This window comes from Medicago sativa, chromosome 2 (genome assembly GCF_051527215.1).
Source record: "Medicago sativa cultivar Bolivia chromosome 2, Bolivia_mono, whole genome shotgun sequence".
Lineage (NCBI taxonomy): Eukaryota > Viridiplantae > Streptophyta > Magnoliopsida > Fabales > Fabaceae > Medicago > Medicago sativa.
Window position 1 is genome coordinate 17406080 of NC_140750.1, and position 20316 is coordinate 17426395.

At 35.2% G+C, this 20316-nt stretch overlaps 3 protein-coding genes across 4 annotated transcripts; all 3 read right to left on the minus strand.

The window, feature by feature from the left end:
• Positions 1–3630: 3630 nt before the first annotated feature.
• LOC146945089 (uncharacterized) lies at positions 3631–6022 on the minus strand. 2 transcript variants are annotated; one of them, XM_085743456.1, is made up of 4 exons: positions 5803–6022; positions 5554–5700; positions 5005–5448; positions 3631–4394 (listed from the first exon to the last, which is right to left on the minus strand). In XM_085743456.1, the coding sequence occupies exons 3-4, from the start codon at positions 5039–5041 to the stop codon at positions 3751–3753; spliced, it is 681 nt and encodes a 226-aa protein (XP_085599582.1). In that variant the 5' UTR covers positions 5042–5448; positions 5554–5700; positions 5803–6022; the 3' UTR covers positions 3631–3750. The 2 variants fall into 2 exon arrangements, with proteins under 2 accessions (XP_085599582.1, XP_085599583.1); XM_085743457.1 differs by having other exon boundaries at positions 5857–5997.
• Positions 6023–11665: 5643 nt separating this feature from the next.
• Positions 11666–20183, minus strand: LOC146945090 (Glycosyl hydrolases family 31 protein). Its single transcript, XM_085743458.1, has 5 exons — positions 19903–20183; positions 19044–19753; positions 17990–18220; positions 17039–17685; positions 11666–12812 (listed from the first exon to the last, which is right to left on the minus strand). The coding sequence occupies exons 1-5, from the start codon at positions 20151–20153 to the stop codon at positions 11916–11918; spliced, it is 2736 nt and encodes a 911-aa protein (XP_085599584.1). The 5' UTR covers positions 20154–20183; the 3' UTR covers positions 11666–11915.
• Positions 12995–16333, minus strand: LOC146945091 (uncharacterized). Its single transcript, XM_085743459.1, has one exon. It carries the CDS (start codon positions 16331–16333, stop codon positions 14414–14416), a length of 1920 nt encoding a protein of 639 aa, XP_085599585.1. The 3' UTR covers positions 12995–14413.
• Positions 20184–20316: the final 133 nt, after the last annotated feature.

Here is a 20316-nt window from a genome sequence, read left to right on the forward strand (position 1 = left end):
GTGTGCAATCTAACTCTAAAACAGTGTAAAATAAAATATGTTTTCAATGTAAAAAAAAAAAAAATTCTTATCTAGAGCCCCAAAGACACAACTAGCATGACCCTAATATCATTTCTCCCCTAATATATATACTCCCTTCATTTTTAATTATAAGTAAATTTTAACTTTTAAGTTCATTTAATTAATGATGTATGTGGTATATAATATAAACCACATACATCATTAATTGAATGAACCTAAAACTCAAAATTTGTTTATAATTAAAAACGGAGGGAGTGTGTGTGTATATATATATGTTTGAGTTCAATCTTTTTTTTGTCTTCTAAGATTACAGACAGTTGCCAAATCTGACAAAATATGATTTCAATGTAAAAAAAAATCTTTTTTTTTCTTAATTTGTCCCAATGGCAACATCTTCAATATTTTTCATTCATGTTGTGCAATTTTCCAGGGGTGAAAATAGATTATTGTCATATTTTCTTTCCTTAGTGGATTTGTATTCTCTTATGCACAACAATTCAACAACATAATTTCAACAAAATAATACAACAATGTAAAACAACAACAATGGTGATTGAAACAACATAATTAAACACAAACAAGATTGTGGATCAACCAAACTAAATTCTTCATTGCGTCTATCCTTGCACACTCTAATATCTTTGTATGTCATAGGCCAAATCAAACTTTCCCAAATATCATAAAAAGATCTCACCAAGGAAACGTCTAACTCAATCAGTCCCTTCGAACTATATTGACCAGATATATAGAACACGATTCTCACGTCGTCGTTTTGGAGCTTCATTTGGGTGGATCGAACGTGTACATCTGAGTCGATCGACGGACGAAGATACTTTACACCTCCACCATACTCGTGTATTTATGGTTGAGTCGACCATTAATTTGGTTCAGTCGATCCTTCAAGCTAGACAATGTAACACCAGCACATACCCTACAACTAGCTTAGTCTTCATATCTACTAGATAAATGTTCATGGTTATGTGATGTATAGTGTAACTAAACCAAACACACCAATTTATAACGATTTTGTATGGACCACATAAATTGTCGGTGCACTGTGGACCACAAACCAAGAGTAGTCCAGTCCTCTTGCACTTCCAAATGATTTTCACTATAATCACTAAAGATTACAAATGTTCAAGCACACATGCAAAAGACTTTCAAATGTTCAAGCGTACAAGAAAGAGACTTCTAATGCTCAATCACAACTGAAAGCAACTTCGCACAATCTAACTTAATCAAATAAATGATTGTTTGGTTTTACACTTGATATACAATCAGATGTGTAAGAAATTACAAAACAAAGTAAGACTCTTAAGAATTATAGAATTTCTAAGATATAAACTTGATAAGGAATTCAAAAGTGTTTTTGTGCTTTTGAATTTGGCAGAGTATGAGCACTTGTAAAAACTGTAGAGTCTTGTTTATATCTTCAACTCTTCAGCTCCTTATATAGGGAAGGAATTGAGAGATGTTGGAGAGGTGCCTGCGCATTAAGAGTCTTTGAGAAGCTTTCAAATTAAGACGTTGGAATATTGTCTGATATGATTAATGTCGTTTGAAAAGACATTTGAAAACCATTGCTACAATTGGAATTATTTGTTTCGTTCCTTTTGTCTTTGAATTTGACTTAGCATGTGATTTAGAAGAAGACAAATTGTACTTAGTCAAATGCTGAAAGTGACCCTTCTCAAAAGAGGACAAAGCTGATGTGGCTTCTGGGTCATCAGAGTTTGGATAGACTTAGAGTCTTGGAGACTCAAATCCTGATGATCCAGAGTCTGGCCTTTATTAGCTTCTACATGAATTCTCCACTTATGATCACATAGTTGACTTTTGGTTGACTTTCCTCAGATCTTCTACAAAGTCTTTAGTTTCTATTGTGTTTCAAATGCTCTTATATACGTTCAAATGATAAGTGCCAAGAAGTAGTACTTTTAATGTTTATTTATGGCACATTTGTTACTTGTTTCACAAGTTATCCAGGGAAAAGCCGAGAGAAAAGTGAATTTTGACCTATTACGCTTTAGGCATCTTACTCTACCCATTTGTGCAGGAAATGAGTGTCCAAACATCAAGCAAGAGCCAAAAACAACAAATTTGGGCAAAGGCCATCTCGCCATGGCGAGCCAAAGGCGAGCCAAATGGTGAGGACTTCCAGAGAGCACCAGGCCACTTCGCCACTGAGATGGCCATGGCGAGAAATTTTGCCAGGCGAAGAACTGGCGAAGCAAAAGGCGAAGAAAGGCGGTTTGCTTTATTTTTGGTGACGTGGCAGAATTTCATTGGTGAAGAAAACTGAGCTCGCCATGGCGAGCAATATTCTGCCAGGCGAAATGCAACTTCTGCAGGTTTGTATAAAAGCTCATTTGCTCTCATTTCTTAGAGTTAGTTAGTTTTTCATAGCTTTTCTTAGTTCTTCATTGTAAGATATTTTATAGAGAGAAATAGGGTAGTTCTTCATAGAGTGAGAGTGATTTTGGAAGTTGGATCTTTCTTCCCTTGTTGAGACATCACAAGGTGTAATGGTTCCTTCCTTTTCAATCCATCCTTGCACGGCTTCCATGATGATGTGTAGCTAAATACTCTTTGTTGGGATGAGAGGTACTTGATCCTTTCTAAACATGTAATCTTTTGATCTTACAATATATGGTTCTAGCAATTTATATTCAATATTGTTGTTATTCTTGTGTTAATGCTTTCAATGAGATTCAAGATGCTTTGGACACAAACTCTTGAATCTAGAGTTAGAGTAGCAATCTATCTTAGGTCATATCATTCTTGACAAGTTTGTTAATCTTTGATAATCACCATAATCAAGAGTTTAATGCTTTCGGATACTTAATCAAGCTGGACACGGTCGATTAAGTTATCCGATCGACTTTGTTATCGTTTAAGGGATTTGGACACGAATGTTTAAACGATACCTTAAAGTTAATTATATCGCTTTGGACACGAAGGATAGTTTAGAATTGATTGTGATAATGTTGTTTATAAAGCTAGAATTCGTATGGATCGGTAGGTTACGTGTGACGCTTGGTTAAGGAACTATACTCCTAACAAGTTTCAATCCTTATTAATCTCAAACTTTTACTTTTGCAATTTAGTTTAGCTAATTACAATTCAAACAAACAAGTACTCTTAATACTTGGAATGATAATTGATGTTGAAATGTCCTTGATAACGCACTATTCCCTGTGGAGACGATACACAAATACTTATCTTGTTTGATGCAAAAATACTTCATCATCAAACTTAATAAATTTTAATCTAGAGTCCTACACAATTAAACATATATTAAAATATCTAATTATTCTTCAATATTTTGTTATCATCAAAATTTAGAAGCATTGTATAAACTCATTTTATTTCAACACTAAGGTCTGAAACAGTGACCATCCAATGTTGCATTAAAGCTAAACATGGTATAAACAAGTTTTTGCTCGAGGGAAACGGTTAGATAAAAATTTATTTATCAGTTTATTCCCCAAATTTGATAGAGTTAGTTACGCATTAACAAATTCTGTTACAAGTAGTATGCAATTGATAAATGGAAATCAGATTTTTCATTTGTCACATGGAATATTTTTAGAAGCAATAAGCACAGGATCACGATCCAAAGGAAAAAACAAGTTAACCGATAGGAAATTATTTACCAACATTAATGTCAAATCATCATTGAGAATGTAAAAATATGCAGAAAATTAGTAAAACTAACCCTAATTATATTTAATACATGCACCACCATTCCCAAACATGGAATTGTCTTCCTATATGAAAAGCGCAGTGAGTTTTAACGCAAGCATATACAACTTGTTCATCACTGAGATTTTCGACGCCCCAATCACTCATCATAACCTCGTCTTCCAGCTTCACCCTGAATCCAAGACAATTTTTAACCAACTCATCCACCGTGTCATACCTGTATCGTCTATCCCAGCGTGTGAGATCAGCAGGACTTATGTACATCTCCAACGCGTGCTTTGACGACCTCAGATCTTGAAAATAAGTTTTGTTATTGAAACCTGGGAACCCAATCATACGATCCTTCATGAAATCACGGAGACTTTGTGGTATGGTATCTGCGCGAGCGAGCTGGAAAATGAGGCAGCTATCACCAAGGGAGAACTGCAATGTGTTTACCTGGGGATCGATGGCAAAGCCGATGATGAATGTAGACTTGCGGTAGACATCTCTACGGAGACGGAATGCTGTTTCAATCCAGTTTTCGACGACAGAAGAGGTGGCGGCAGAAGTAACTGTGACAATGATATTGGTGCCGTACAGGTTTACAATGGAAATGTTATGGTCGACGTGAAGTTGACGGTCGAGGATAGTTCCCACCATTTTACTTTTCTTTTCGTTTTGGGAAACTGCTTGGTGAGAAGAATTAGAACGAGGTTGGTTATACAAATCATATAATAACATAAATGTTAACAAATGCAGTTAAGGGAACACTTCCACTTGCTAAGAAGTTTAATGAGAAAATTTTATCTTAAAATAATGTATTCAACACATTTAGTACACATTAAAAAACAGCTTTTTCTACTTAACACTTATGAATTTTTTCCTCTTTTGAATGCTTAACAAGTCGCTTGTTAGCAAAACACGTATTAAAGCAATACTAGTTTTTGGGCAAGTCTAACATTTTATTGGGAGATATTTGGTTGAGTTGATTAGTTAATCAGCTTAAAAAATTATTACATCAAGCACTATTGCATTATTTGTGTGATATATTGCAGGAAATTTTCTTTGCACAATTTGATTTCTGAATCACAATGTGAAAACAATGGTGTCTTATAAATAATTCAAAGTATTCATTGTTTAACATCCATTCTCTTTATCAAAACCTATACACACATACGTAAAACCTGAAATTGATTATCTTAATTAACTGAAATGTACATAGCTAAATCATCAGCAACATTCAACATGCACAACAAAAGAACAATACATATATAAAAACTATCGAAGGAGACAAACCTTTTGAGTTTTCCTCGGTGATTGGTCCAATCTGCATGGGTCTTTCTGAACATATAACCCTTCCATCTCATTGAGGGCTCTCATCTGTTCAAACTTGTCATTAAATTTCACAAAACCATAACCCTTAGAAACTCCAGTGATCTCGTCGATTTCAACTTTAGCCTCTTTCACCGAGTCGTAAAAACACCTAAAAGTCTTCTCAAGAACGAAATCATTAACATCCTTAGACAAATTACCAACAGAAATGACATATTTTCCAAGATTGTCTTCAGGTATGAAAGTTGGTCACTCCAAGATGATTTTATTGACACCATCCGGCATATAGGTTCCGTTGTACATTTTAAACACTCTCTTAGCAAAATCATGGGTTTTAAACTCCATAAAACCATCACCACCTTCGAGTGGACCAGTGTCGTCATACTTAATCACTTTCACAGATGTCAGCTACATTAATGACACCAATAATCAATCTATAGAAAAGTTTATTTGTAAAATTTGTAATGCAAATAATGACACAAAATAAGGGTCATGGAGGGAGGGGGGTTATACCATTCCATTAAAATAGAAGATATTGCATAGAAAGCTCTTGTCCATCCTGTACTGCAAACCACAGACCTTGAGCGTACGACTAAGGACATCTTCGTCGGTGATGGCTGGCTGTTGCGAAGGCTGGCCAGATTGGGACGACATGGCTGGCTGAGCAGGTGTATATACAAGGCAAACAAACAAATAAATCAAATATTTTTATAAGAAAAATATATCAGATATGGATGCCATCTTTAAGATATGGCAACGTACCTGTAAGGCAAGATAAGATGAATGGAGGAAATAGAAAAAAAGTAGAGAACCAACCCGTTTGATTAAAGAAGAAAACACAAGATTGAGTGTGATCCTAATCTCTTGCTAGGCTCTCCATTTTCTCCATCTGCTCCATTGTGATAGTTTTAGACATATAAATGCAAGTGTATGACATTAAATGAGTCTAGATTTTTTTAATACACCTCCAAACACTTAAAAGGCTATAGTAATGAAACAAATGGAAGAGATGAAATAGAGAGATCCTAAACTCTTGCATGGACATGATTTCTATCAAAAGATAATATTACAATTTTGGTATTCTTGGTTTACATATTAATGACATCGATTCAGATTTGATAAGCTTTTTTGTATCATTTTATTTTGAGGTGTTGTTTCATATTTTTTGTCTTAATTTTAATTTCCCTTATGTTAATTTCCTTCATTTGTTTCATTTTAATTTTCTTTTACTCGGATTCTAAAACTTCTTACATAATCATCAACATGTTCGGCTTGTAAGGCGACTCAAGCCCTCACTTTAGATTTCAATTTTTGGCTCATAATAAAAGCCTCAAAATGAACTATTTCATTTCTACATATACATATACATATAAGATTGGTAAAACATTTAACTATGGAAAATTTTACTCGTTACCCCTACATTTATACCTTTACCCTTACAAATCACAAAAAATTTCAATTTTAACCCCTTTTTTCTTCACCCCACGAAAATCAGAAACAAGAAAACTCATCCAATTTCAAACCTCTCCGAATCCTGAACTAAAGTCAATTGACCACGCATGCTAAACATATTTTTTAGGTAAAAATAATTATGTAATTTTTATAATAAATTATGATTTTTCATGCAAAAGTATTTTTTATGTAAAATCACATTTAAATAAAAATCATTGTGAGTGTATGATTTATTTTCATGAGAGCTTTTTAACCTGGTACAAAAAGTCCTAATACAAATAATAAAAATCCAAGACTCGAGACTTAATAATTTGAATTTCTTTTCGGCTTTTTGTATTGTTGTTTTTTTTATGACTTCTTTTGTCGATCATCAAAACACAATATTCCTGTCAAGGCATATATTCACACTTGGCTTGTTGCACGTATTTCTCATGAGTCACGCCACTTTGTTTATTTCATTGGTAACACTTGACTTGCTGCATGTATTCCTTTTGACACTTGACTTGTTGCATGTATTTCCCACATGAGTCATACACTTGGTTTCTTGCATGTATTCCTCATTAGTTATGACACTTGGTTTATTGCATGGGTAACAATTGACTTGTTGCATGCATTCATCTTGATACTTGGCTTGTTGCATGTATTCCTCATGAATCATGACATTTGGTTTATTTCATGGGTAACACTTGGCTTGTTGCATGTATTCCTCTTGACACTTGACTTGTTTGTATGTATTCCTCATGAGTCATATGCCATTTGGTTCATGAGGAATACATGCAACAAGCCAAGTGTAAAGATGAATGCATGCAACAAGACAAGTGTAACCCATGCAATAAATCAAGTGTCATGACATGTTCGTTTTGTTGAAGGACAAAGAAGGATAAGATTATCATTTTATCATTTTGAGATGCTAGAGTTTTGGTGCCAATGAACAAAACAATGTAAAATTGTAGGACTTTATTAGGGTTTCATGGCATAACTTTCTTCCTTTTATATAATTAAGATAAGATAAGATTAAGATAAGATATAAATCTATGTCAAAGAATGGTCAATGAAGCTTTGATGCCATATGTAGCGCCACTTCACTTCATATCAAATTGGTGTCCAGTGTCTGAATGTCTGAGGTTAGTTAATTTGCATATGCCATTTTCTCAAATTCAAATAAATTAAAGGTGGATTTTCTCACCTTAAAATCAAGGACTAAAATGAATATTACAAGAACAAAATTTGATATGAAGCTATATTTCAGGGACTAAAACAAAAATCAAGGACCAAAATTAAAAATATGATATTTTTGCAAGGACTAAAAAAATTTATGGGGATTGAAAGTAAAAAATGGTATATTTATAGGAATTAAAATCAAAACTAAACCTTTTATTTAATACTTATTTGTTTAACCTTTTAAAAGGAAGATAAATTTTGTTACTATTGTACACCCTCCGGTCACTATTATAAGCAAAATTAACATTCTAGGTTCAATTATTAAATGATGTATGTAGTCTATAATAAAGACCGCATACATCATTTAATGAATGAACCTAAAATGTTAATTTTTGCTTATAATAGTGACCGGAGGGTGTACATCCCATCGCTCAAAACATTTATTTTGTACGTAAAACTCTATTGCGGATGACCTTTAGATATAATTCAAGCAGATAAATAGAATTATTTTTTTTTTAGGGAAAATAAATAGGATTCTTTTTTTTTTTTAACAAAAAAGTAAATAGAATTCTTATTTACTACTCCCTCCGGTCGTATTTATAAGAGAAATTTTGGTCAACAAAAGTTGATGTATCTAGTTAACAATTCAGTCCACATACATCAATTTTTGTTGACCCAACTTTCTCTTATAAATAGGATCGGATGGAGTATAATAACTAATGGAAAATGCTATTTATCTAGAAAAATAGCATCAAGAATTTTTCAAGACACATGTGGCAAGTTTTAATTGCATGATTTATTTGTCCACTTCCTATTTTTCAGCCACACCTTGAATTGTGGCAAATAGTGCATTGTGATTGGTTGCTCTTTATTCTTGAAGAATTCTTGATGTTTTTTTTCTAGATATATAGCATTGCTCATAACTAATTAGCTAGCTAGAACCTATAAATAGCTTTATTTAAATGCATGCTTTTATTTTCATTAATTAGTGATTTTCAGAATCTCAACAAATACATGAAAAATATGATTAAAAGTGTGTATTTTAAGTTTGACTACATACCTTATCAATCCTATCGTCAGGTTGCGACCATTCTTCAACATCTAAATTGTCAGTCCATTCATCGTGAATGTTCTTGGACATCCCAAATGCAAATCCATTCAAGTGGAAGTGTTTTAGGGCGCCTAGGCTTCTTTGAAGAAGTAGTACGCGGACTAACAATCTAAATCCATATTTGGTTAGAAATGTATTAGTAAAATAATAAAAATATATTGATAAAATATTGATAAAGTATAAAAAGGTAATGAATATTACCTTTTAAAAAAAAAATCATTCTCTCAAAAAAAAAATCATGTCATCATTAATGTGCACATTTTTACTCATATTTAATCAAAGAAATCACAGTTGTTGAAAATTATCATAAAAAATATAAAACATACCACAACAAATAAGTTGAAATATAAGACATCATTGATGATTTCCATTCAATCACAATTGTGATGATACTCCGTTAATCAAGTTTTGATTCGATGCTTATAGATCTAGTAGACAAAAACAACATAAGATCAATACGAGAAAATAAACTCAAAAATAAAAAAAACATTAGTGAAAGAAATAATTTATAACATGAAATTTGACGTATATATAGGAGATAACAACCTGGGTTGAATAAATTCGCAATTTATGTATTTCTTGATCTCTAGATTATCATCATAATCAACCTAATAACTCAACAACATATATTGAATATATCCTTTATATGAACAGGTGATAAATAGATAGGGAAAGAGTGATTTTTTTAACTCTATGCTAATGCAAGAAATACTGATATAGATAGAGTGACCGTGGCAGAAGCGCCGTTTGTCCTCACTACTTTTGTCAAAGTAGTGAGTGCAGCCGCTTTTATAAGGGTCTAACTAATGATAGGTTAAAGTTAGGTTAAGTAGGGGTGGACACATCGGTAGGTTTGGGCCCCAAAGCCCAATCCAGCACAAACCGCGGATTGCATTCTATGAACCAATTTTGACCGAGGTTAATTATAGTTAATTTTTTACAGCAAAACCACATTTTAAATTAATTCCTTTAAAAAATTACATTGAAAGTATCAATATAAAAATTGCACATAATTCTCTCTCTCTCTCTCTCTCTCTCTCTCTCTCTCTCTCTCTCTCTCTCTCTCTCTCTCTCTCTCTCTCTCTCTATATATATATATATATATATATATATATATTGATTTTGTAAGTCAAGAATTGAAAAGAAAGTTGAAATTGCTTTGCAAAAAAATGACCTTACTTCCACTCGAAGCATCCACAACCCCGAATCACCACCAAACAATGCTTCCTTTCACCATCACAACCGAAAGAAAAAGATCATATCATTAAGAAACGTTGTCAAACTAAAACGCTTTATCAAGACTTGAATAACGTTTGTGAGATATCGAGCTAAATATAATGAAAAGTTTGAAGCAAAGTCTAACTAAAACGTTTTATCAAGACCTGAAACAGAGTCATTTACCTCAACCTTGTGCCAAAGGTGACAAGATTTATGTAATGATTCCGGAAGATGAATATTGAGCTAATTATATGCATACAAGCATAATCTTCATGGTCACATTATTTGGCCGAAGGGTGGAATGCCTTTGAAGATAGATGCTTTATGAGCCAAGTTATTTCCATTTGGAAGTCATTGAGCAAGTGGGGAGTGACATTTCTAGGCAAGAGTTTACATGAGTTTTCCTTTTCTTCACTAGAAGATGTTCAAAGTATTAAATAGGTTGGACCAAGGAACATTATCCTTGGTTTCCTTAATCTGTTTGCTCGGAGTTTTGCTTTTAACCCTGACATGCAACAATAATCCACACCTCTGATTTGAAAAGCTTATTGAAAATATGGTTAAACAAGGATCAAATTATATAATCCTAAAATCTCCAAAAAGGTGTTCGGATTATATAATCCGAACGAAGTTATTTTTAAAATTGAGAGGGTGCGTGTGAAGTGATTATAGTGGGAAAAGAAACAAATTATAAATGAATGTTAACATCATGTGCTATGTTTCATCACCAAAAGGACCATAATAAATAGATGCATAAGTGTCCTCGTTCTCATTCTTCTCCCTACGTTGTTTTTCAAAAAGAAAAGTAAAATGGTGGGCTTCGTCGTCGACCGTCAGCTCCACTTCGACCATATAATTTGTATTGTCAACCTGTACGACACTAATATCACCACAGATACTTCTGCCGCCTCCTTCTGTGAAAATTAGATCGAAACAACGCTCCTCCTTCGTAGCGATGTATACCCCAAGTCTACCTTCATAGTCAACTTTTCCATCGATCCCAAGGTAAACACGTTGAAGTTATGTGTTGGTGATCACTGCCACATTTTCCAGCTCAATCGCACAAATACCATAACGACTTGTCTCCGTGAGTTCATAAAGGATCGTTTGATTGGATTCCCAGGGTTGAAGAACCTAACGTGTTTGCAATATTTGAATTGGTTGAAGCACACATTGGAGATGTACACGGATCTTGTTGTTCTGACACTGTGGGAGCAACGGTTCTTGAATGACTCGGTGGATAAGATAGTTCAAAAATGTCTTGAATTCACGGTGCAACATAGAAGAGGTTAGGACGAGTGATTAGGGCTTAGAATGTCGTATTAGTGACGAACAAGGTTTTTATGCTTGCATTCAAACATATTGCACTTTTCGCATAGGAAGGGGATTGAAGGTTTGGCATTGGTGGTGCACTGTGGCGGAGCCCCTTTAAAGCTCTGGTGGCCCACATGTCACGCTACTATTTCTTTTTATAGGAGAAATTACAATATCTTTCACTTTTAAACAAAATTAATTTGTGGTCCATCTTCTTATCCATGAGATTACGCTTTACTAACACACTTTCTAGTTACTTGGAATGTGTAGATAATTAATTTGAATTTTTAAGGTACTTGAGATAATATAAATTTGATAGACACGCTTTTGAATTGTCCAAGTGGGGAGTGACATTTGTACTTTCATACATTCATCAAATCTGGTTGAATTGTCCCATTTGTACTTAATCCGAAAGAAGCACTTGAGATAATATAAATTTGATAGACAAATATATAACTATACTTGAGCTTCATAGCCCTTTTGACACTATACTAGATAATATTTATTTCTGATCCCTTGTAGTAACCTTAACTAAGGTGAAACAAGGGACTCTTCAAAGAAATAAAACTACTAAGAAAGCACATATTCTTTGAGGAAATTTCACTCTCAAAGTTCCCTTCTACCTTATTTTAGTCTTCAGTTCAAACTGCTCTCCTATAAGCTGTTTTAAATTTGAAACTTCCACAGTAACAAACTTAGAAGACCTATCAAATTTTGTGATCAAAACTCTTTTCCTCATTGAACTCATTCCGCTCACAACATTCAACTCACTCTCAGCCAAATCATTTCCATTTAACCCATAATTAGGTATTCCCAAGAATGTAACCTTTTCTATGATCCATTTTTGGTCCAAAGCAAATTTTCCATTAGTAACATTAGAAGTAACAGAAACACTATCATTATACAGTGCACCATAAAATCTCACAAGTGTCCATTGCTTTTTCTCTCCTTCTAGATCGAGAGCCTCACCATCATCCAAATAAACTTGTCCATAACTATTTCCAATTCCACTAAAAACAACCAATAGTTCGAATGAGGTGTTCCGAGCTGCTTTGGTTGTCATTGCTTCACCTTGTAAGGCCAAAATGTTACCTTCACCAACATGCACATTTATGTGATCAGATGGTGCATCAAGTGTGACATATTTGCCTGATTTTGCATTCACTGAATTTGAAGGATTAAAGAGATCAAACCAATTTCCTCTAGGAAAGTATGCATTGACAGTTACTGCACCGGATTGTAGCACAGGTGAGACTAGAACACCTTTGCCTAATAGAAACTGTGAGTTTATTTCGTATGTTGTGATATCCTCGGGGAATGAAAAGAAAAGTGGCCGCGCAATTGGTGCCCCTTTTTTGTTTGATTCGTACATTAGTGTGTAGAAATATGGAAGAAGGCGGTAACGAAGGGCGAGCACTTTTCGAGCTGATGCTGCAACTGAATCCCAAAGGTAAAGCTCTTGCCTGATGGAATTTTTATCTGAATGATCTCTTGCAAAGGGGTAAAAGGCCCCTAACTACATTCAGCAAAATAAAAAAGTATTAGATATGCATGTAATGATGAAAATATTTTCCATCAGGGTTTTAGAAAAAAACGATAAACTTAGGTATTGTTCTATAGAAACTGTTCGTACTGTTCTTGATACGACCCAATTCGAGTAGGGATCACACTCCAGAAATTAAGAGAGAAAACTAGAGATAAAAGAAAGGAAATTCATTATATTTTTCATTGATTCTCATAATAAGGCATACAATGCTTATATAGACTTGTGCATACTCATAATAAGACAAGTGCACCCTAACATACTCAATATTATCCCCTAACAATATACCTTCTGGATCCTTCTAGATTAAGGTGAGTCATAATAACTTCTAGAACTAACTTATTCACCATATTAATACTCGTTATTCTAAGTATCCTATCATTACCAACCCCTTCAAGATCAACCTTGTCCTCAAGGTTGTAGAATCCTGCTTCTACCATAAACTTCCCTGGATCCCACTGCCTGAGCTGAGAGAACCTCACTATTGTAGACATATTCAAATCCAAATAGCCACCAGGATCCCATTGTTCACAAATGAAGCGCAAGGAGCCATCGGCCTCTTGGTTGTAGACTACTGCTATTCCTTGAAGGTCACACATCCGCCCAAAAAGTTCATCCTTGACAGCATCAATTAAGACAAAATGCTTGATAAAACCATGATGAATTGCAAAAAGTGAAGCAGCTCCATGTAGTGCTATATCATAACCATTAGTAACATTCAATCTAATGCCAACTACATTGTATGCTAACTCACTGAGAGCTGATGCACCAACACAATATTTAGAAATTCCACTTCTCATAACAACATTAGTGACTACATGAAGAAAAGTAGCAAGAGTTGTTATTGCATAAGAATGAAATTCTGCCACAACACCTTGAGTGGATGCACAAATCCCATTTTCCTTAATGTCACTAGTTGAGTTCATGCTAATTGGAACCTTATAATTTGCAACAATTACACACTTGACAGAATATTTAGCCTTAACCAATTCAAAGTTATACACAGAGCCAATGAATGTTTGGCCATACTCATAAGTTCCTTCCCTCACAGAAGTTCCAACAATGACACGAAAAATGAGCTGAAGACAGAGTTCATGTGTAGCTAATTGTAGACCCATGACATGCTCCCTTTGAGAGTGCTCATTTGAAGCTTCTGAATCCAAACCAACAAGGAGAGCAAAAACTTCATGAAACAATATGTGTTTACCCAAGTTCAAATGCATTAAAGTTTGCAAAGGTGCCCAACAGTGACTCATATTGCAAGAGAATGATTTATGTGACACTTTAGACATAACCAAACTGATGGCAGGACTCATTCCATCACACGAGGAAGGAGAATAAGGTTCTTTATATGCAATACTCAACTCTTCAACATTTGAAAACACAATTGCCAGTGTACCCTTGAAGTGGCAATTTTTAATGACCATAGTAAAATGAAACCAAGCACCATAAGAGGGAACACACAAGACCCTCCCATACAAATTAATCAGTGAGCACATTTTATCACTATCTACCCCATGAAGACCAAGCTTGTCCTCAAGATTGTAAAAGATATTCCAACATTCCCAATTCTCTCATGATTCAGCACTAGAGAAACAATTAAACATCAAATTATATGAAGGGACAGTTGAAATCAACCCAAAATGAGTCAGTTGGCCGAAAATGTGATTCCCCTCCTCACTTACTTCATATTTGTACTCAGCTACAACCAGTACAATATAATGAATACCAATCAATGTCACATAAAACTTGGTCAATATATCAATTAGCTCACCTTTCTTCTTCAATTCAAGTATTGTGACCAAATTATCCATGATTGCATTATGAGGGACAAAATTGTTTGTTGAGATTTTTCTCATAAGCATAATAATATGTTGTATCATAGCATTAGTAGGTGTAAGTGTAAGGCAATATGCTTCAGCTCCGGAAACGAAGTTGAACATGATATGCACCCTTTCTAAAGTTTTATTAAAGAACTTCAATGACTTACTTAGATGATTATGTTTTGAATTCTCATGAAACATGGAAGTGATAGTATTTGGAAAACTCACATTCTTATTCATCTGCATAAGTTGGATCAACGAAATTGAAAGGCATGAAAGATCTACATGAATTTGCTTCTTTTTACAGCTATAACCTCTAGCACCAAATCCATGAATTAAGTAAGTCGAAGAGGGAATACCTTGTTCAACCATTTCAGCAAACACTTGGTGGGCAGAGTTTAGACAATCAAATTGTGCAGAAAATTTGATTTGACAAACCCAACGGTGTGAGTCTCGAGCTACCCCGCACTTCCATTGGTGTCCCATGACATGATTTTCAATTTCAGCAAAACCATTAAGCATAGAAGTGAAAAATTCTGAATAATCAAACACTTTCATTGCAACCATAGGAACTAAAATCATTGGATCAACCATGACGCAGCACCGCCGATCCGGTGGCTCAGGTGGCGGTGGAGGATTCACACGTAGAACAACTACACGATTGAATTGATGATGTAGAGAGTGAGAAACCATGACAATTGCGAGAGTTGAGATCACTTCATCGATATGCAGACCTGTACTAAACCATTTTGCCATTGTTACCCTAATTAGAGCAATCGACGGTGACTGTTTTGCAAAAACAGGACTGGTCCAATCCGGCGGCTTAGGTGGCAGGGACGGCGGAAGTAGAGCAGAGATTGGCGATGGTGAGATGTTGGACGGTGGATTTGACAACCACGGCGGAGCCGAAGGTGGAGGTACAACAAAGTACGGGAAAGATTTCAAATCTGATGGCTTCGACAAGGACAGCGATAGATCTAAAGACAGAGCTACAGGACGATCTGGTGATGTCGCCGGTAGCCTCCTAAACGGGTTGGTCGATAGTGGCGACGGAGCTATGAGCGGATCCGGTGGTTTTGGTGGTAGGGACGACACCGGAGGTAGAACATAGACTTGCGATGTTGGTGGATGAGTTATGAGAAAATCCAGTCCTCGCGGTGGTGGATCCGGTGGTTTCGACGGCGGCACCGGCGCCGGAGAGTTATTTCTGTCTACATGTGGAAAGGCATGTAAAAGAGGAGGTAATGTAAAGTTATCGGTTGTGGGTGAGGTATTTGTTGCAAGAAGATTTGATTTCGACAACTTATGAGATGGAGTGGTCAGTGTCGAAATTGCTGGAATTGGAGATTTGTTGACTTTTGCGGTGGTGTGAATATGCGTCTCTTCCGTATCTGATTGCTCACATGGCTCGGTTTCCTCATGTAAAATTGGCAAAATATGCCTCCATTCAGGTTTGAACCGCCACAACAGTGAGGTGGTAAACAAGTCCCAAGTTGTCTCTGGGTGATGGTGAGACCACCATAACCACCACTTGAGAGCACGACCTCGCATGGCCAACGCTGCCACTAACATCTTCACTACCTCTGATGTTCCTTGTGCCCTGAAATATTTTTCAGTACAAAGGATCCACCAATATGCATCGTCCTCTCCATCAAAGATAGAAAACTCCATTAGCGGGAATGAGATCGAAATGAAAGCACCAAATGATACGACCCAATTCGAGTAGGGATCACACTCCAGAAATTAAGAGAGAAAACTAGAGATAAAAAAAAGGAAATTCATTATATTTTTCATTGATTCTCATAATAAGGCATACAATGCTTATATAGACTTGTGCATACTCATAATAAGACAAGTGCACCCTAACATACTCAATATTATCCCCTAACAATATACCTTCTGGATCCTTCTAGATTAAGGTGAGTCATAATAACTTCTAGAACTAACTTATTCACCATATTAATACTCGTTATTCTAAGTATCCTATCAGTTCTCAACTTAGTGTAACTGTCATCAACAATTTTGAACGGATTTTGTTCAAAAAAAAACAATTTTGAACGGATGTGAAAAACTGTCTTTTTTGTGAGAAAAAGTAAGAAGAGTACTACACACATTGTATCGAAGTTTAGTCCTTTAAAGAAAGGTGTACAGCACAATGTGGAAAGCTACATTAAGATTTTTTATGTTTATACGACTGCAATTGCGGCTTTATCACCACGATTCTCTGAAATATAAGAATCGCAGCGTGTCTGCAATTTAAAACCTTTCTTTACCCGTAGCGAAAAATCACAGCTCTATTCATATGTAAATTTTATAAATTTAGTGTAGTGAAAAAATTGTGGATGCTATCTGATTTTGAGGATCAGTGTTTGTTACCTGAATCCAGCGCCGACAAAGTTCTTCAGTAGTGTCTGCTGAGAAGCCGCATATATCCGCTCCAACCATAGGAACTCCAAAGATTCCAAAGTTCAATATTGATGGGATTGAGTAAGCTAAATCATTCCATGTAGCAGCATTATCTCCTGTCCAATGAGCTGTATACTTGCCAGAGCTAACAAAAGTTGATCTACTCAAAATGAATGGCCTTTTACCGGTTATATCCACCAAAGCCTTATTAGTTGCTTTGCATTCTAAAAGTCCATACAAATTGTGAGAATCATACTCAGTGATATTACCATAATGTAAAGATGTTGCCGGAACAGTTTTCTCGTTAATTGGTCGTTGAATGCCAGAGCTGTTAATTTTGTAAGGAGGGTTGTCAAGATTAGAATATGGTGTGTTAGGCGAAGTTATGAAATTAGACAACTCATTCATGTCAAGCCAAAGACCATCAAAAGGGAGAATGTCCTTAAATAATTTGATTTCTTCAGCCCAAAATTCTTGACTATGAGGGTTAAGAAAATCAGGATAGTAAACTTGTCCAGGCCAAACTTCACCTTGATAGTTGACTCCATTTCTCTTTATATATACATCAGCTTGCAAACCTCTAACATAGGTTGCATATGTAGTATTTATACTGATACCTGTGTACAAAATTTGCCTCAAATCAATGACATATCACATACGGAAAGATGCTTGAAACATTAAGAGGAGAGCAGCGTTATCAATGACGTATTACTGAAAATAGTAGAACGCCAAAAATCTGTTATGTGAAACAGAAGATAGTATTGCAGGCAAATAGCCGGACTAGGATTGCACTAATAGTGAAACTAAGATAGTGTTGCGGAATCATCAAAATCCTCTAGCTCGGCTATTACTTCTATTTGACAGCACTTGAGTATAGTATGTTTAGTTTGAAAGATATTTTATGGTGTTAGAATTAGGTACCTGGATCCAAGATAAGCACATATTTCTGACCATTTTTGTGAAGGGTATCAACAAAACTTATCATCTTATCTTGTGGAAAATTAACAGGATCTAGTGTGAAATCTTTATATGCATCCATGTAATCAATATCTGTCCACATAACTTCAAGGGGTATACCAGCTTTTGCATAGTTGGTTACCACGCCTTGGACATCACTTACATTCTTGTAGCCGTATCGACACTGATGAAAACCTTCACAAAGAGGTACAATATTTGTCAATCACCATTGAAATTTGATATAATGAATCAGATGAATACAATAGAAAGACAATTGCAATAGATTGGTGTTAGATTTGAATGCCTGGATTAATGCATAGAAATTTCATATAGTACAATTCAATGACTATAGACCTTTATATGGTTTAATTTTTTGTATCATCTATGTCCTTCATACTTGAGTTTTCAACACCTATAAACACATTCTTTCAAATTTCATAGCATTGTCTTTATATTTAGAAATTGTGGTTTGCAACAACGGTTACGGCCACAACGTAGGGGATTCTAAAACTTCTACAGCCGCAATTCAAAACCATGTTATTGTCATATATAAATACTAGAAGAAGAAAAAAATTCAGTAGGACACCTTCATAGAAGGTCGACTGTGGACCGGAACCTGAAAATTTGTTCAACTCACCAACGACATCGACTGACGGGACTCATCATCCCCACGACTGAGCGAGTGACCTTATCTGTGTGACTGTGTCAGTTTGACAAAAATATGAATCTAGTTTTGAGCCACACATATCTATCTTATCTTGTTTGTTCCAAATTGACACCAATAAGGTCGCTATCTCAGACGTTACAACAAGGAGGAATATGAAATTCTACTCCCAAGAACCAATATCAGTCACTGCTGAAGTTTCAAACGATTTTCAAGTACCGATCCACGACTGACCGCCTATTAAAATTGTACACCTTATAACTTACTATAAACACTTGAGTTTCAACAAGTAAAACAACTAGAACTACAAGGATAAAAAGGAATGAAAAATTCAACAATCCATGCTGGACTTACCAAAAGACCAATAAGGCATAGGAGCAGGCCTACCAATGAACTGAGTATACTGATCCAAAACCAATTCAGGAGATGAACCAGCAAAAAAATAAAAATCAAAAACACCACCAATCACCTTATAAGTAAGACGATCACCGCTATAAACAACATCCATTCCATTACTATTAAGAAGTAAAACACCATGTGTGGTCCCACTTTTCACTCTTCCATCAGATGAACCCTTTCTCACATCCAAATAAAATGGATGAGAGCCATAAAGATTCACATCAACATTAGCACTACCAATATCTTCATTCCAAAGAGTGAAAGTTTGGTTTGGTTGCAACTTGAATGAACTCTTTGTATGCTCTCCAAAACCATACAGAGAAGCTCTTTTTGAAGGCAGAGAGGAAGAAAGCTGCAAGTACTGTTCCTTAAAGACTAGAAAAGTTTCAGGGTTTAAAGGGTCTTCTGGTAAAGTGTTAAAGAGTATATCTTTGTTGGATTTACGCGTGATAGTGAAACCAAATGGAGTTGTGTTGTGGAGTGTGAAGATAAGGTCTGAGTTTGGATGTGTAATTATGTATTTTGAGTTTTGCGAATTTTGGTGGCGAAAATGATGAGATAGAGATGAAGATGATGAGTCTCTTGGAATCACTTCTTCTGGAATTTCCCATCTTTGATTATTTGAATCAGTGATTCTTACTCTTAATTGATCCTTAGTTTCAAAACTGCAATCCAGAGTTGAAACTTTAGTTTTATTTTGAACCAAAAAAAGTTTAATAATTTTATTGCTTTTGAAACAATATAACAATCTAGTAAAATAAAAAGGAAAACAAAAAAACAATAAATTTTGATTGGTTGTTAGTTAGTTAGTTACCTGGCACTGAGGTTGAGAAGTGGAATGTCGGGTCCGAAAACCGAGGAGGATTTGATGAGTTTTAGGCTAGCAGACAAAGATTTTCCTGTTGGATCACTTTTTACACTTGTGATTGTGTAGCCATAACCTACTTGTGTTTCTTTTGATGTTGAATCTGCAACAGTTTGTGATAAGATGACAAAAACATTGAAACAGAAAACTAGTAGTGATAGTGGAATGTTTCTGGTTTTACTTCTTGGACATGTAACCATTTTGTTTGTGTTGATGTGTTTATGGTTTGTGGGTGACAATAGAAAATAATTATCAATTTATGTTTTGTATACAAGTTTGGTTCATCTACGAGAAAACGAAGAATGATGGAGACAAGCCATACATGTTGACTAGGAGATAAGATAACATTGTTACCAACATTTT

Coding starts and splice junctions, on each gene's coding strand:
- LOC146945089 (XM_085743456.1), bottom strand. CDS start 5,041: ATGCAGATTGGACCAATCACCGAGGAAAACTCAAAAG. Junction 4,395..5,004: donor CACCGAGGAAAACTCAAAAG/GTTTGTCTCCTT, acceptor CTCACCAAGCAG/TTTCCCAAAACGAAAAGAAA.
- LOC146945090 (XM_085743458.1), bottom strand. CDS start 20,153: ATGGTTACATGTCCAAGAAGTAAAACCAGAAACATTCCACTATCACTA. Junction 18,221..19,043: donor TATGCCTTATTGGTCTTTTG/GTAAGTCCAGCA, acceptor CTCTTTGTGAAG/GTTTTCATCAGTGTCGATAC. Junction 17,686..17,989: donor TGTGCTTATCTTGGATCCAG/GTACCTAATTCT, acceptor TTTTGTACACAG/GTATCAGTATAAATACTACA.
- LOC146945091 (XM_085743459.1), bottom strand. CDS start 16,333: ATGGAGTTTTCTATCTTTGATGGAGAGGACGATGCATATTGGTGGATC.